Source organism: Sebastes fasciatus, chromosome 6, assembly GCF_043250625.1.
Source record: "Sebastes fasciatus isolate fSebFas1 chromosome 6, fSebFas1.pri, whole genome shotgun sequence".
Classification (NCBI taxonomy): Eukaryota; Metazoa; Chordata; class Actinopteri; order Perciformes; family Sebastidae; genus Sebastes; species Sebastes fasciatus.
Genome location: NC_133800.1, coordinates 28,140,896 through 28,154,560, shown reverse-complemented (window position 1 = coordinate 28,154,560; position 13,665 = coordinate 28,140,896). Strand labels below are relative to the sequence as shown.

Below are 13,665 nucleotides of genomic sequence, written 5' to 3'. Positions count from 1 at the left end.
TATCCACCAATCAGCGTCCTCTGATTGGTAGATACCCACCAACCACCAATCAGCGTCGTCCTTTCAACAAACAACACATCCGGGTTGGAAATGTTGTTTTGCTTGGATGGTTGATGTCATATTTCTCTGGATAAACATCACAATTGCTGTTTTTTAAGACGTAATGTTGCACGTTACAGAATCGTTTTCTTCTAAGGAGACTTAAATGCGTCACTAGGCTGCATCTTATATATTTTTTTGTCAGTGTTTAGCTTAAATATAACCAGAAAGCTAATGCTAAGCTAACTAGCAGGCTAACTAACAAAGCATGCTTTTTATGGTGAAATACTGTTATTGAGCTGTTTTGTATTTAACATTACTCCGTTTAGCATAATCAGTCAGTACTGTATCTTAAACCTGCAACATGGGTTAGCTAATGTTGAAAATAATCTCTTGTTCTGTGCAATCTACTTGCAAGCTAACAGTTTAGCTAAACCAGTCATCATCACCTAGATACACATCGTTACCTGACTACATACGTCAGTCAAGGGGATCGATACCCGTCTGGAGGTTTTGATGGTTTGGACTGTCACTGTCAAGCCATGCTATGATGGTGCTAAGGAGGCTCCTGAGGAAGCGCTGGGTGCTGGGAGTTGTCTTCGGACTGTCTCTCATCTACTTTCTCACCAGCACACTCAAACAGGTACAGAAAAACTCACACTACACTACATCAGATGGTGGGTATTTTCTGCTCCAGGTTGTGGGTAAATCAGGATTAGGATTTTTATGTTACAAAGAGGAATCTTGTTTTTAAATTCAATTGAGATTTATGAAATAATGAGATGGGGGAAGTCTGTTTTTGTGTCATAGAAGAAATCACCTGACAGATCTAGGTGCTCCTGCACATGTGGTGCAAAAATCCTGTAAACCCAATATTGCCATAAAGTAGTCCTGCTCATTATTAACTTGAAATAGTGCCTTCAATATAATACACAAGATAAGATAAGATATTCTTTTATTAGTCCCGCAATGTACAGCAGCAAAGGGGATAGTGCAAAAAACAAGATGCATCAGCTAACACAGTAAAAAAGAGCCAAACAAAGTGTGACAAAATATGAACCATTTAAATAGAAGGAAGTATAAAAATAGGAGCAGTATATACAGTATTGACAATAAACAGACTATTAACAAAATGCACAAGTGGAAAATGATATTGCACAGTGAGAATTAAATGAAATTCCACCTGAAAATATTGCACAGTATGAATTACGCCTAAGATATGAAATGGTATAGTAATGTGAAATATTGCAAAAATATGTGGACACTCTATCTCCTGAACCATTGCTGTCACTCACAATTACTTACAGCCCTAAATTACATATTTAAGTTACTTGTTTTGACTAATCAATAATCGAAAATCCAAAGATATTCAGTTTTCTATCACAGATGACTAAAAAAGCTAAGAAAGTTGAGAAATTGGAACTACTGAATTTTCTGCATCAGAATCGCTTAATTTGCCAAACGTACAATTTATACAGGAATTTAATTTGGTGATACAGTGCAGTAAAAAAACAATAAAGTAAAAAAGGTTAAGTTAAAAAGTTAGAGGACAAATAAATACCATATACACTTAAGAATGATAATATACTACATATAAATCCTGGCAGATATACACATGCATGTTTGCTTAAAAGATTAATTCTGAGATTAATAGATTATATTGCTGATATTTTTTTTTCCATTGACATATTAGCTAATTTGTCCAGCTCTATCTGATTGAAGTTAGAAACTTTCTACTACTACTTTCAACGCATAGGTCTTGTACCTGGACAGCTGTTTTGTTAAGACAATATCTAACTTGAGAACTTTGTCTTCTTTTGTTCATTGAAAAAATGGTTATAGAGAAAAACATTTTTAGTTCTCAACATCAAAACAAGAGTTTTATTATAGTAAAAAAAAAATTCCCTCCTGCATTTTCTCACTTTATATCTCATGATGTTGTCTGACCCTATTCTGAACTTTGTTGAGTTGTGTTTTTGAAGGCATTTCATGACCTTCTCCTGTGTGAATTTTGCAGGAGGAGCGGACCATACGGGACCGCACACTCTTAGAGGTTAGAGATTCAGACCATCGCATCCCCTGGAAAGTCCGTTTCAACCTCGGCAACAGCAGCCGACAGATCACTCAGTGCAGAAACTCCATCCAGGGCAAGACGCTGCTCACAGACGAACTTGGTGAGTGATGCAGCCGTTACTCACCGCCATACAGTGAATGATAACACGACAGCTCTGTGAGACTGTTTTGTTGGCTCTAATCAACGTATATTGTCATCTGTGTTAATGTTTTACAGGTTACGTCTGCGAGAGGAAAGACTTGCTGGTTAACGGCTGCTGTAACGTCAATGCTCCCAGCTCCAGACAGTACATTTGTAAAAGCTGCCTGGCCAACGGCTGCTGTAGCATCTATGAGTATTGCGTGTCTTGCTGCCTCCAGCCCGATAAGGTAATCTGTCACATCAAGGATGCTCAGGGCTTTGGGTTATTACTGTCATCTACATGCTGCATCTTGCGAGACTGCTGCGTGCATACATTCTAATGGATGATCCTTAAATGCAAGATATAATATCTCTCAATGTTGAATATTGACTTCGCATTTTAAACATAGCAGTGACCATGAGGTGCAGAAAGAACATGTTGAACAGATTCAAATCTGTACTAAGTGTGTCTTACACATGTTCACTCTCTTTCTTATCTGTATGCTCTTCTTCAGCAACCTCTCCTTGAGCGCTTCCTGAATCGTGCGGCTGAAGGTTTCCAGAATCTCTTCACCGCTGTGGAGGATCACTTTGAGCTGTGCCTGGCCAAGTGTAGGACCTCTTCACAAGTACGTTATGAAATGAAAACGTTCAACTCTTGACATACCACAACCCTTTCTTTTTAAATACAGAATTAGTCTAAAAGGTATCCGTTCAATTTTTTTAGTCATTTTGAAACTAACTAGTGAAAATGATTCTCCCACACAAACATAAACACACCATGACAAAGTCAATATTTCACTCATATAATTTTCATCTGTGTGTTTGTTGAACAGTCTAATCTAGATAGAAGACTTTTCATCAATGTTTCACTATGACTCATTGCGATTGTCTCTTCAGTTTCCTGAATGTCAAAAAGTTGCAACAACTCATTTTGTTTGTTCTCTTCATGATTTAAAATTTACATTCACATTCATTGTGCCCTGACTTTGACCTTTGCTCTACTCAATAGAAACTGCTCAGAATTTAACTTTTTTTTATTGTCAGTTGCATTCAATAAGAGCATCAGACAAATTCCTAAAATCAGCGTTTTATGGTTCCAGGAGCTGAATGAATGTTTGATTTTATTACATTCCTGGTTTGCCTTTCAAAAATGAACCACCCATGAACATTCAAATGCTCTATTGTTTTAGGTGACAAAAGCTTCACACTTAATTTCTTTGTAAATGTATTCAATTGGCTCATTCAGCAGAAAACATTATATTTGCGTTATTACAAAAATATACTTTAATTTATTAACATGTTTATTCTTTTTCTCATGCAGAGTGTTCAACATGAAAACACCTACCGAAACCCTCAAGCAAAGTACTGCTACGGAGAGAGTCCTCCGGAGCTGCTTCCTGTATGAGCATTTGACTTCTCAGATTTAGGAAATACAGCTGGCCAGCAAATGCGTCCCTGTTCGGACACCTAAAGGTGCTTGGAGAAGAGACTCTCTGCAAATGAACTGCTGTCTTGGACTATTTTGCATTATTAGTGGCAAAGAGATCCAAGATCAACCTCAAAATGGACAAATTCTGTATGTGATTTGATTATTTACACTTCATAAGTGCACAGAACGCTTCATACATTCATCCGTGATGATCATCAGGTCTACATATAGCAGGCAGCTCATCTTCAAACCAGGTCATGTCATTAAATAGGCTTCATTTTTAAAAGAAGGCATCAGCTGTTTCACATTTTGTTGAATCTTAAAAAAACAAAACAGCAAAGAATGTGTCATTACGTCTGTGTGTAGTGCATGCATATGAAACTGCTATTTAATAAAGTGACTGTGAAATTAAATGGGTTATAGTTTCTGATTTTTAGGAGTGGTGACTGTCGAAATTTTATTTTTCTGAACTGTTATGTTACGGGTGTAAAGAGCAGTTCAAAGACCCAAAGAAAATCATGTTTTTTAAAGGTTACTGAAGAAAACGTATGGGTTTAATGTGCTAGAGAAAAGGAAATAGTGCTGTACTAGATGATCAAGCAGTCATTTTTATTTTTATTAGCAAAAAAATTGCATTAATGGAACAAACAGAAGTCAAAGCATTTTAAAAAACAAAGAAATTGTAAAAAAAAATAAAAATAATTTGAGTATCCTCAACAGTGGTAGGAAAGTATGTACAATTATTAAAAACATCCATGTTCTCCAAAGTATGTCAAATTTAAGGAACTTTGCTGATTTTCAACATCATGTGGAATCATTTGAAGCTTTTCTAATTGAATATTAATTGATGATTTAATTTGAGGATGACAGGGCCCACATTAATCTTTGTTACAGTGTTGTTGTTCTCTTGCATCACATTGATGGGAGTGTGACAGACTTATCTGCCTCACCGTGCTCCGTCCATCTGTCCACACATTTCAATACAGTGATTGGAGTCCAAACTGGTGGCTCTCTGTAGGTGATTCTTATCAGCATCTCTTTCTACCTCAGGCAACGCTCACAAGGGATAGACGGCCGGAGCATAACAATTAATCATTGTGAAGGCTGAGAAAACAAACTGTGGTAATTAGGAAATGTATTAGAGCCCCTTTTAATTTGCCTTTTTGGCAAGTTGATTAATTACGGTCACATGGGAGCGATGTCTGAGTTTATTTGAACAAAGCCATTTCTGATAAAGCTTTTAGAGGAACAGTTTGGCATTTTGGGAAAATGTTGAATTGGATGATAAGATTGATACCGCTCTGATCTTCTCATCCAACTCTCAGCAAGAAAGTGAAAATGCATACTTCCCAAAATGTCATACTACTTCTATAAACAGTTGAAAAAATGCTAAAATTGTCATCAATCAACTATTTCATCTACATAAGGCTGTCTGTAAAAAACACTTTATAATAAGGGTACAAATCATATACTAACGTAATTTCTAAGGTTTCAACAACACAAATACCTTTTTCTTCTTTTTAAACAACTCATGTTCCACCCACTATGTTGTAAATCTGCCAAAAATACCTTTGGGTCTATTCTCATAGGAATATGGAGCTTTTTTTTAGGCTGAGCAAATGCATTCTCCTGAAATAAACTTTTATATCCAGGAGGAATTTGGTCGCATATCTTTACAGCAGCCCACTGCGCCTAAATACTTAGGATGGGTTAAATGCATGTATCTGTATGAATATGACAATTCTAATAAAGTTTTAGCTAAGCATTACTTAAGTATATGATTTGTACCCTTATTATAAAGTGTTACCACTTGTGGAAATTGCATTAAATTCATCCATTCATTCAAACACAGTATGAAAATGTCAACACGCATTGCAAATAAGCATGAATAAATCTTGAGAACATCCTTCACTATTAAAGAAAAGCTGCCTTAAACTGTAACCGTGTCTGCATCCCAAACTGAGATTACAAGAGGTATCCGCTCCCCTCCAAGTACTTCTGAAGTGTTGCCTCAGGAGTTTCACCTTTTGTCTTATTTTTCCCTTTAACCTTTGAAATGCGGACCACAAACTTACGTTCCAGCCAGTCCAGATAGTCTCTGGCTGTCTTCAACAGAGTGTGACTCCACTGCTTTTTCTCAAATGCACTTGTGGGCATTATGGGTGGGGATGGCTCCGGGGAGCATTCCCCTCCCTGAATATCCTTGGCACAAGCTACGAGATTATTGACACTGGAGATGGTGTTCCTGAGCTTCTCGTGAAGTGAAACATCTGTGGGGTTGAGGTTGTTCTGCTGGTCCTCCAGGACTTTCTGCAGACCCTTACCCATGAAGAGGAGGCAGCACTGGACCTTTGACCCATTGAGAGTAGAGTCGTCGTGGACCTGGAGCTCAGGGAAGCCGGGGGACCAAGTGCCGAGGTGCTCCCCATTGGCTTTATTCTGGAAGAGATGACCAATAGTGAATTTAATTTGAAGATTTATTTTGCTCATCACATGAAATATGAAGTCTGCAATCTCACTGTATCACAAATGTTCCACTAAACTCTCTGTCAAACAAGAAATGTGTCTGTAGAGTTAATAAAAGTGATGGTTTTAAGCCAGCATTTGTGTTTACTGGTGCATGTCAATGTACAAATGTCATTAAGACAAATGTTGGAGATCAACGCATTTACACAGGCAGGAGCACTGACTAAAGACACATGTGGCTCATCTCACACACGGAAATGTAATTTAATATTCATATTAGGTATGTCGCGATATACCGGTATTTACAATAACCGTGATATTAAAAAAATTAAATACTGATATCATGTTAACAATACACGTATGATAATATTGTGTTAATCAAATTGTACTTCATTAACTTACATTTACAACATTTATCTTTACAGCTACAGTTCATTTTCGTTTCTACAGATTGAATTTAGATTTAGTTTAATCTATAACAATGCATCTCCATAACATCTAAAGTCAAATGCATCCTGCTTTTTACACGTAACCAAGCCAACCAAGTCTTGTCCAATATGGGTGGTGAAGAGCAATGCTCAATTCAAAGCAAAGCTTCACCTGCACCAAATCCCTGAACAATAATGTAACTGTGATGACACTAATGCTTGCACTAATCATTTGGTTAAATAATTACACATGCATTTTCTACAGTGATTGAAAGCTGCTTCACAGCAACAGAAAGAAGACTTTCTCTGCTCATCATTCTGTTACTGAAACTGATGTCCAAACTTGAGGCAGAAATTTCAGTGTGATGAAGACTGTGACACAGACACCATATTCGGACATTTGGCAGAGACCCACAGTATTATGTTACTTACAAAACCTTTCAAGCTCTCTTCAACCTCACTTTTGGTGAGGGCTGTCAGCTCTTTCGGTTTGCATGAAACACCAGCAGGACGTTTCTTTGGTACATGAACTGCATCCAAGCTTTGCATCATCAGAATCAGCATGCAAGTGCACATCACTGTCAAAACCTGAAAACCTGCAAATGCACAATCACAACCGTTTAAATCCATCACATATTTTGAAAGTTTGAAAGAATTGCAGTGATGGATGAAGTACCAAAAGAGCCACACTTGATTAAAGGTACAGATATCTAACCAGAAAATAACTTTAGTAGAAGTTAAAGTCACCTATTAGAATATTACTTGAGTAAGAGTCTTTACTTTACTATAAGTAATTTTCTGATAGTAATTGTACTTAAGTATTGAAAGTTAAAGTACAAGTAAGTGCTGTTAATAAAAGAACAAGGATTTCGAGATTTATTTTTAAGTTTATTCCTTCCTTATTGTACACCACCTTAAAAAAACATGCGGTCTCCCTGGACTTGAGCAGAAATCAAAACTTAACTACGCCTTTGAAAGCACTTTGTTTGCACTTGCCCATCACGTGAATGAAATAACTTGCAAGCAAGGACCATTGATTCACAAAACCCATTTGCCTGCAATAGTAATGAAATAGTAACAAGTACTGAGGATGCTTAGGGGAAATGTATCTGAGTAAAAGTACACATTTTATTTAGTAAATGTAGTGGAGTAAAAGTGAAAGTTGACAGAAATTTAAAAACTCAAGTTAAGTACAGATACTCCCAAAAAATACTTAAGTACTGTAACAAAGTATTATTCCGTTACATTACGCCACTGAATAATTTCTTGCTTTCTGACACACATTGATGAATGAATGAAGAAAGTGTCATACTGTACCTGCTCCGTATTTCATTTTGACTCCGCTCTCAAGTTTTCAAATATGACAAGGACTGATTCCTAATGCAATCACAATCACACAAGATCATTTTTATATTTGCAAACCTCTCAAAGGAGGCGTGTGAACGCAAAGATAAACTTCCCCCTATCTCTTTCTAAGCCGTATCCTTTTATGAAAAAAAGTAAAGCCACAAACCAACCAAGATTGGGTTTCTATGACAAGGTCAACACCTTTTTGTCACTTCCACTTAAGGAAATGCTGCAAATCACTGATGAAGATGATTTGTATTGAACACACGAAGGTTTACTCATTTGATGAAAACTGATAACTTTCCGGTGTAAGAACATGCAAATAACTGAAAGAGAAAAATCAATTCTTTCCTTGGGTCAAATTTAAGTGAATTATCCGGCAGAACTTTGATTTGGGAAATGATTTTGGTTTGTTTATAGGTTTGTTATAGCTGGATTTCATTCACCTTGCATGACCCACACACAACAGTGAATTTGTATTCTGTAGAAGCGATTATTGTTTAAGATAAACAACCATGTCATCTTTACATCATTTCAGGTTAAATAACTTCCTTTAATATACGTCAGATGTTTCTCACTTATTTTTGTGATGACATGTTTATGTTATGATTGATTCATTACCTCTCTGATCCCCCTAACGCAATACTTCCTGTGCGTAGATGTGACGCTAACCACGCTCGACAATATCCTTTCATGTCAACCCGGTTCAGTCCCGTTTAATCCTCCACCTGTATTTTCTAACTCTGCATACTGGTTTGAGTTGGTTGATACTGCATGCTGATGATAAGTGGTCCGATCCTTGGCATGAAAGTTGATTAAGAGTTTTGTTTTTGTTGTTATGAAAAAGAAGTAAAAAGCAAACTCATTATTCTCATTATTACAGAATCTGCTTTATTAGGTTTAGTCAGAGTATCATGATTTAGTCATTAGAAATAGTCATTACAGTTACAAAATAACTTTACAACAGAGCAACAGAGGCTGATGTTATGGCTTCTACTTTATATGGAATATATATATATTTCATCAACATGTTTATTTACCCTAACTTATGTAAATGTAAAATGCTTTGTAGTGTTACCACCCCATGTAAAATAGATGTTATGTGGCATTGAAACATTTTGAAGGGGATATATCATGCTCATTTTCAGGTTCATACCTTTATTTGGGGTTTTTACTAGAACATGTTTACAGCCTTTAATGTTTAAAAACTTGAGCCAAAGAACTTTTTTTCACAGTTCTCAAGCTGTGGGTGACATAGAGGGGGAGCCTAATCTGATTGGCTTGTTGAATCACATGATTTCTGATCTAGACAGCCCACAAAAAAACTCACTGTTGTTTTATTTCAGTTTGTGGGTTGGTAGGCACTCCAGATATATCCAAATGTTTGTGCAAAAGCACTGAAAAAGTGAGTGTTTTCATGCAGCCCTGTCTCCCAAAAATTACGCATTGTGAATTAGGGAAACGTATTTTGTCGCAGACTATGTTTGTTTTTGACGTATCACAAAAAAGTTTTCAATGATAGTCCGCGGAGGTTCACGTAATGAGGAGGTCGGGGTGGTGGGTGGGTCAAACAAACACAGGTGACCACTGTTATTGTCCCGTGTGAAACTAAAAGTCAACGTTCACTTATTTCAATTAACGCCTGTATAGTTAAACACGTAACAAACATTTTTAGCCAAACCATGATGTTTTTTTTTACTAAAACTAACCCCGAAGTTTTGGTGTGTTTTTTGTTTTGTTTGAAACTGTTTAAAGCTGTGGCCGTAATCCCTCGAACCATAATTAAAATGCAGTTTAGTTGTATGGTAATTTTGTAGGAGACAGGATATTGTTCAGGATATGTCCCCTTTAAAGGAGATGTTGAAGAAGCAGACCGACAGGCAGAAGTAGGTGCAAAAAAGTGGCATTTAATAACAAAAGTATTAATGAAACAGAGGCAAAAATGTACACTGTGAAATTCAAAAAAATAAATAAAAAATAAATTCAAGCTGAAGAAAAGAAAAAAAGAACAACGGCTAAAATTGTCAAAATAGTCTTTCCCATTGACTGAATTGTCTTTTACATTCTCAGCCTCACTGGAACATACCACCTGCTCAGGTGAGCATATGGTTGAGCTAAATACATACAAGGCATAAAAACATACAAAATAATAAACATAGCATTACTAAGTAGCATTACAAGTTACTCTTAACATCACAAATGACCTGTGGGCACACAAACACATCCATGAGTAAACTATCTTTAACAAAATGACATTTACCACAGAATGGTTGTACCCTTCCTTCCATAACTTGGTACTGCCCAATCCCTCACTGCTGAGAGGACCTAATGATGCAAACCTGTTCTCACTACCACTGATAGAGCTGATTATCTACACCGACATCACAGAGGAATAAATAAAACAAACAAGAATATGCGTTATGTCACCTAACTAATAAATTACTAATTAATAAATATATATTATTTTATATTACAATATAATATTAAATTTCTGCCAGTAGATTCCCTTAAATGCTACACACTGTTCCTTTAAGAAAATAAATACATATTCAATGAAAAAAATATAAATAATCCTAATCTAAGATACATCGCAGTATGCTGGCCATAGGTTTAATTCACATTAATTCCTGTTTAAATCAAATAAATATACATAAATAACAATAACAAAATGAACATTGTGCAAAGCAAGACCATTATTTTCAATGGAAACGTGGCTGTGCTCTCATGGGCAGCTGCGTGAGTCATAATGATGCACACTACACTGATTTTCCTTCCCGAAACAAATCGCGAGCCGAGCACGGCTTCAGCTTGTCAGCAAAAGAGACTCACAGCTGTCAATCATGACATCTCATCCTCCTTTTTATAACATCAAATAACTAATCAAAACCAAACTTCTCAGAAAAATGTAACACTTGAACACACATCAGCGTGACATGAACTACCTAAGATGACAGAAACCATATTTGGGAAAAATTTATTTGACGCGTACTTTGACTTTCTAGTTTGGCCCCTTTCTCATCCGCTAACATGGAGGGGGTGAGATTTAAGACCTATACTGCAGCCAGCCACAAGGGGGCAATCAAGATGTTTTGGCTTCACTTTTGGGGAGCTGTCTCGTCGTCCATCTTTACAATACATTTTATTTTTACATTTTATTTTTGTATTCTTGTTTTATTGTTGGACATTGTTGTTCCTAGCTGTTATTTCTATTCTGTGTAAGTACATTGAAAGAGCTGCTTAAAACAGGAGTCAAATTCATGTATGTACTTGGCAAAATAAACCTGATTCTGATATACGGTCTATGATACCAGTTGACATCATCAAAGTAATTTTCTCAGACTTCTCAGGAGTGCCCCTTGCATCCCTGCTTTGGTTTGTCACACAATGTATTTGCCTCTGTAAGTACCTGTGACACCCGTTCAAGCCAGTCCTTCAGGCTGACTATGACACCCCATCCATGTTCTTTTTTGGCATAGCCATGACTGTGGGACAACTGTGGTGGGGCTGGCGTTATCGGCAAAGAGTCGATGTCTTTGAGGTGTTTCTGTATTTTATCTTTATGGTTGAAGAGGTTTCCCTTCAAGTGTAACAGGTGTTGGGACGAATTGTTGCTCGAAGTAGGAAAAGTCTTGTGATATTCTTCTACCTTTGAAATGTGCAAATAAAAAAGCACATTCTTGATGTAGATGTCCTGCAGCTTCTCAGAAATGGTGATACCAGATATTGTTGACTTAGGAACATCGTTTGGAACCGAAGAACCAGTCATGGGTCCGTGAAATTTTTCCTGTAAAAAAGATTGTGAATGAATTCACCTTAAAAAGTGCAGAGACAGTATGTTGATATGATTTCCTTTTTACAAATTAGCACAAGTCAGAAGGACTTTTGGGAGTGAAAGAAGTTAAACTGACAATAAAGTTAAATTTACATGAAATAGAAAATTAAAGTCCATCTTACTCAGTTATTTCAGACAGAAATAAATAAGTGTATACAGCGAAATGTACATAAAAACAATAACAATATTGGTACAAAGATATCAGTTAAACTTGTTGTAGTAGGCAACAACCCTACAGTGTTAAACCCGCAGTAGGTAGAGTGATTTTGGCATCATTGGGCAAAAATTACATAATAACCTTCAGCATATTGTAATTCAAGTGTTCTGAGAGATACAGTAACTAGACTTCTGCACCTCCTCATGGCTCTGTTTTCAGGCTTTAAAAAATCTAGCCCGTGATGGGAGACTTTGACCAATCACAGAGAGAGAGAGCACCGGAGAACACCGGAGGACACAGAGGCACATGATTTCTTTCAGATTACCTGTCTCATGCACTACTGTCAGGATATAGTGACCGTTTTATAAAAATAACTTTTTAAGTCATATTTGCTACAATTTTACCTACTTCAGCTTTAACTCAGATGTTATGTCATAAATCATTGGGTGGTACTTACATATTCATTCAGTGTCTGATTTGCTTCATGTCTCAATACTTCTGTGAGAGGCTTGGTGCAGTCAAAGTCACAGCTGGTGGGAGTAGGAGTAGTAATCACCGGTTTCCCCTGGACTTCCAGGAGCATCAAGACAAGTGCTACAAAAAGATCATGTGTTTACAGATGACTCAAAATGTAACACAGAATATAAGACAAAAATAATTCTGCTTCTTTTAGGGATGGATTTCTCATCACATTAGTTCCTTTTAAGGGGTCAAAAGCCAATAATGGTTGTGCCTAAAGAGAGCTTAACGCATTAATCGGATGTAAGCTCATTGTGAATTTAACAACATTTAGCAAATACTGATGTATTTAATAATGCCTCTAATAGCTATGTGTTCGGAGTATTGCTTGTTTGCTTTCACATGTTTTGTATTCTGAGTAAATATGGAAATCCTTCAACATCACTGAAGGTACTTCCTTCGACAAGGCTATACTTTTTAGAGTGTAGTCTTTTAAAGGTAGGAGAGGGCTAGTTAACCTGTAAAGAGTACGCTGCGAAAACTACAAGAAGACATACAATTTGGGAGGATCAGTCTCCCCTGGTATCCAAATATATAGTCCTACACATTCACATTACTAAAACAAATAAATGCACACAAAAGTCTGTACAAATGCTTGCTTGTAACATAATTAATATAAAAAATAAAATTTGATTTGTCAGCATTATGCAAGATACAACTTTTTGGACAGTTAACCTAAGCGGCTAAATACTAATCTGCATTATTAGATACATCAAAATAATAATGCTATGTAGAATTAATTATTATAAAGATATTTACCATAGTGCCTTAGAAGTCCATTGAGTGTGAAATCCATATTGACAGTAGTCAGTGATTTGCTGTTCAGTGGTTCTTGTTAAACAAACCACTTACAAATAGCAAGGTGCTACTTTTCAAAATACTTTTTACTGGTAACATGGTCTTTATATACTGCATTAGTTCGCTCATCTACACCCACCCACACTGACACAGACACACCCACATGCTACAAGGAATGACAAATTCCATTATGACAGTTTCTTTTCTTTGCATCACTCATGTCATGACAGCGTGTGTTGCTTGTCTCCGCCCTTTGGTTTTAGCAGGGTTGTGACTTACAATCAAAAACAGAAAAAAAAGCTATAACATAAATTACAGACCGATGTTTGCTTTATAGAGTGCAAAAAATTTACAAAGTTCGAATATCAACACATTAAATGATACACCATTTCACTTTCTACTTTGTGCCCAAAAAATTGTATTCAGGACAGCCCTATCTGCAACACAAAATTA

General features: G+C 36.5%; 2 protein-coding genes and 1 long non-coding RNA gene across 3 annotated transcripts; 1 reads left to right on the top strand and 2 right to left on the bottom strand.

Annotated features, from left to right (window-relative positions):
• Positions 1 to 47: 47 nt before the first annotated feature.
• On the top strand, positions 48 to 4,078 carry spring1 (SREBF pathway regulator in golgi 1). Its single transcript, XM_074639009.1, has 5 exons — positions 48 to 682; positions 2,057 to 2,213; positions 2,330 to 2,481; positions 2,749 to 2,862; positions 3,558 to 4,078. Exons 1-5 carry the CDS (start codon positions 587 to 589, stop codon positions 3,639 to 3,641), a joined length of 603 nt encoding a protein of 200 aa, XP_074495110.1. The 5' UTR covers positions 48 to 586; the 3' UTR covers positions 3,642 to 4,078.
• Positions 4,079 to 4,258: 180 nt separating this feature from the next.
• On the bottom strand, positions 4,259 to 8,008 carry LOC141769687 (uncharacterized). Its single transcript, XM_074639008.1, has 3 exons — positions 7,877 to 8,008; positions 6,992 to 7,155; positions 4,259 to 6,104 (listed from the first exon to the last, which is right to left on the bottom strand). The coding sequence occupies exons 1-3, from the start codon at positions 7,890 to 7,892 to the stop codon at positions 5,631 to 5,633; spliced, it is 654 nt and encodes a 217-aa protein (XP_074495109.1). The 5' UTR covers positions 7,893 to 8,008; the 3' UTR covers positions 4,259 to 5,630.
• Positions 8,009 to 9,662: 1,654 nt separating this feature from the next.
• On the bottom strand, positions 9,663 to 13,306 carry LOC141770211 (uncharacterized). Its single transcript, XR_012594468.1, has 3 exons — positions 13,174 to 13,306; positions 12,353 to 12,489; positions 9,663 to 11,690 (listed from the first exon to the last, which is right to left on the bottom strand). It is a non-coding gene; the product is annotated as an uncharacterized LOC141770211 (long non-coding RNA).
• Between the last annotated feature and the right edge of the window lie 359 nt (positions 13,307 to 13,665).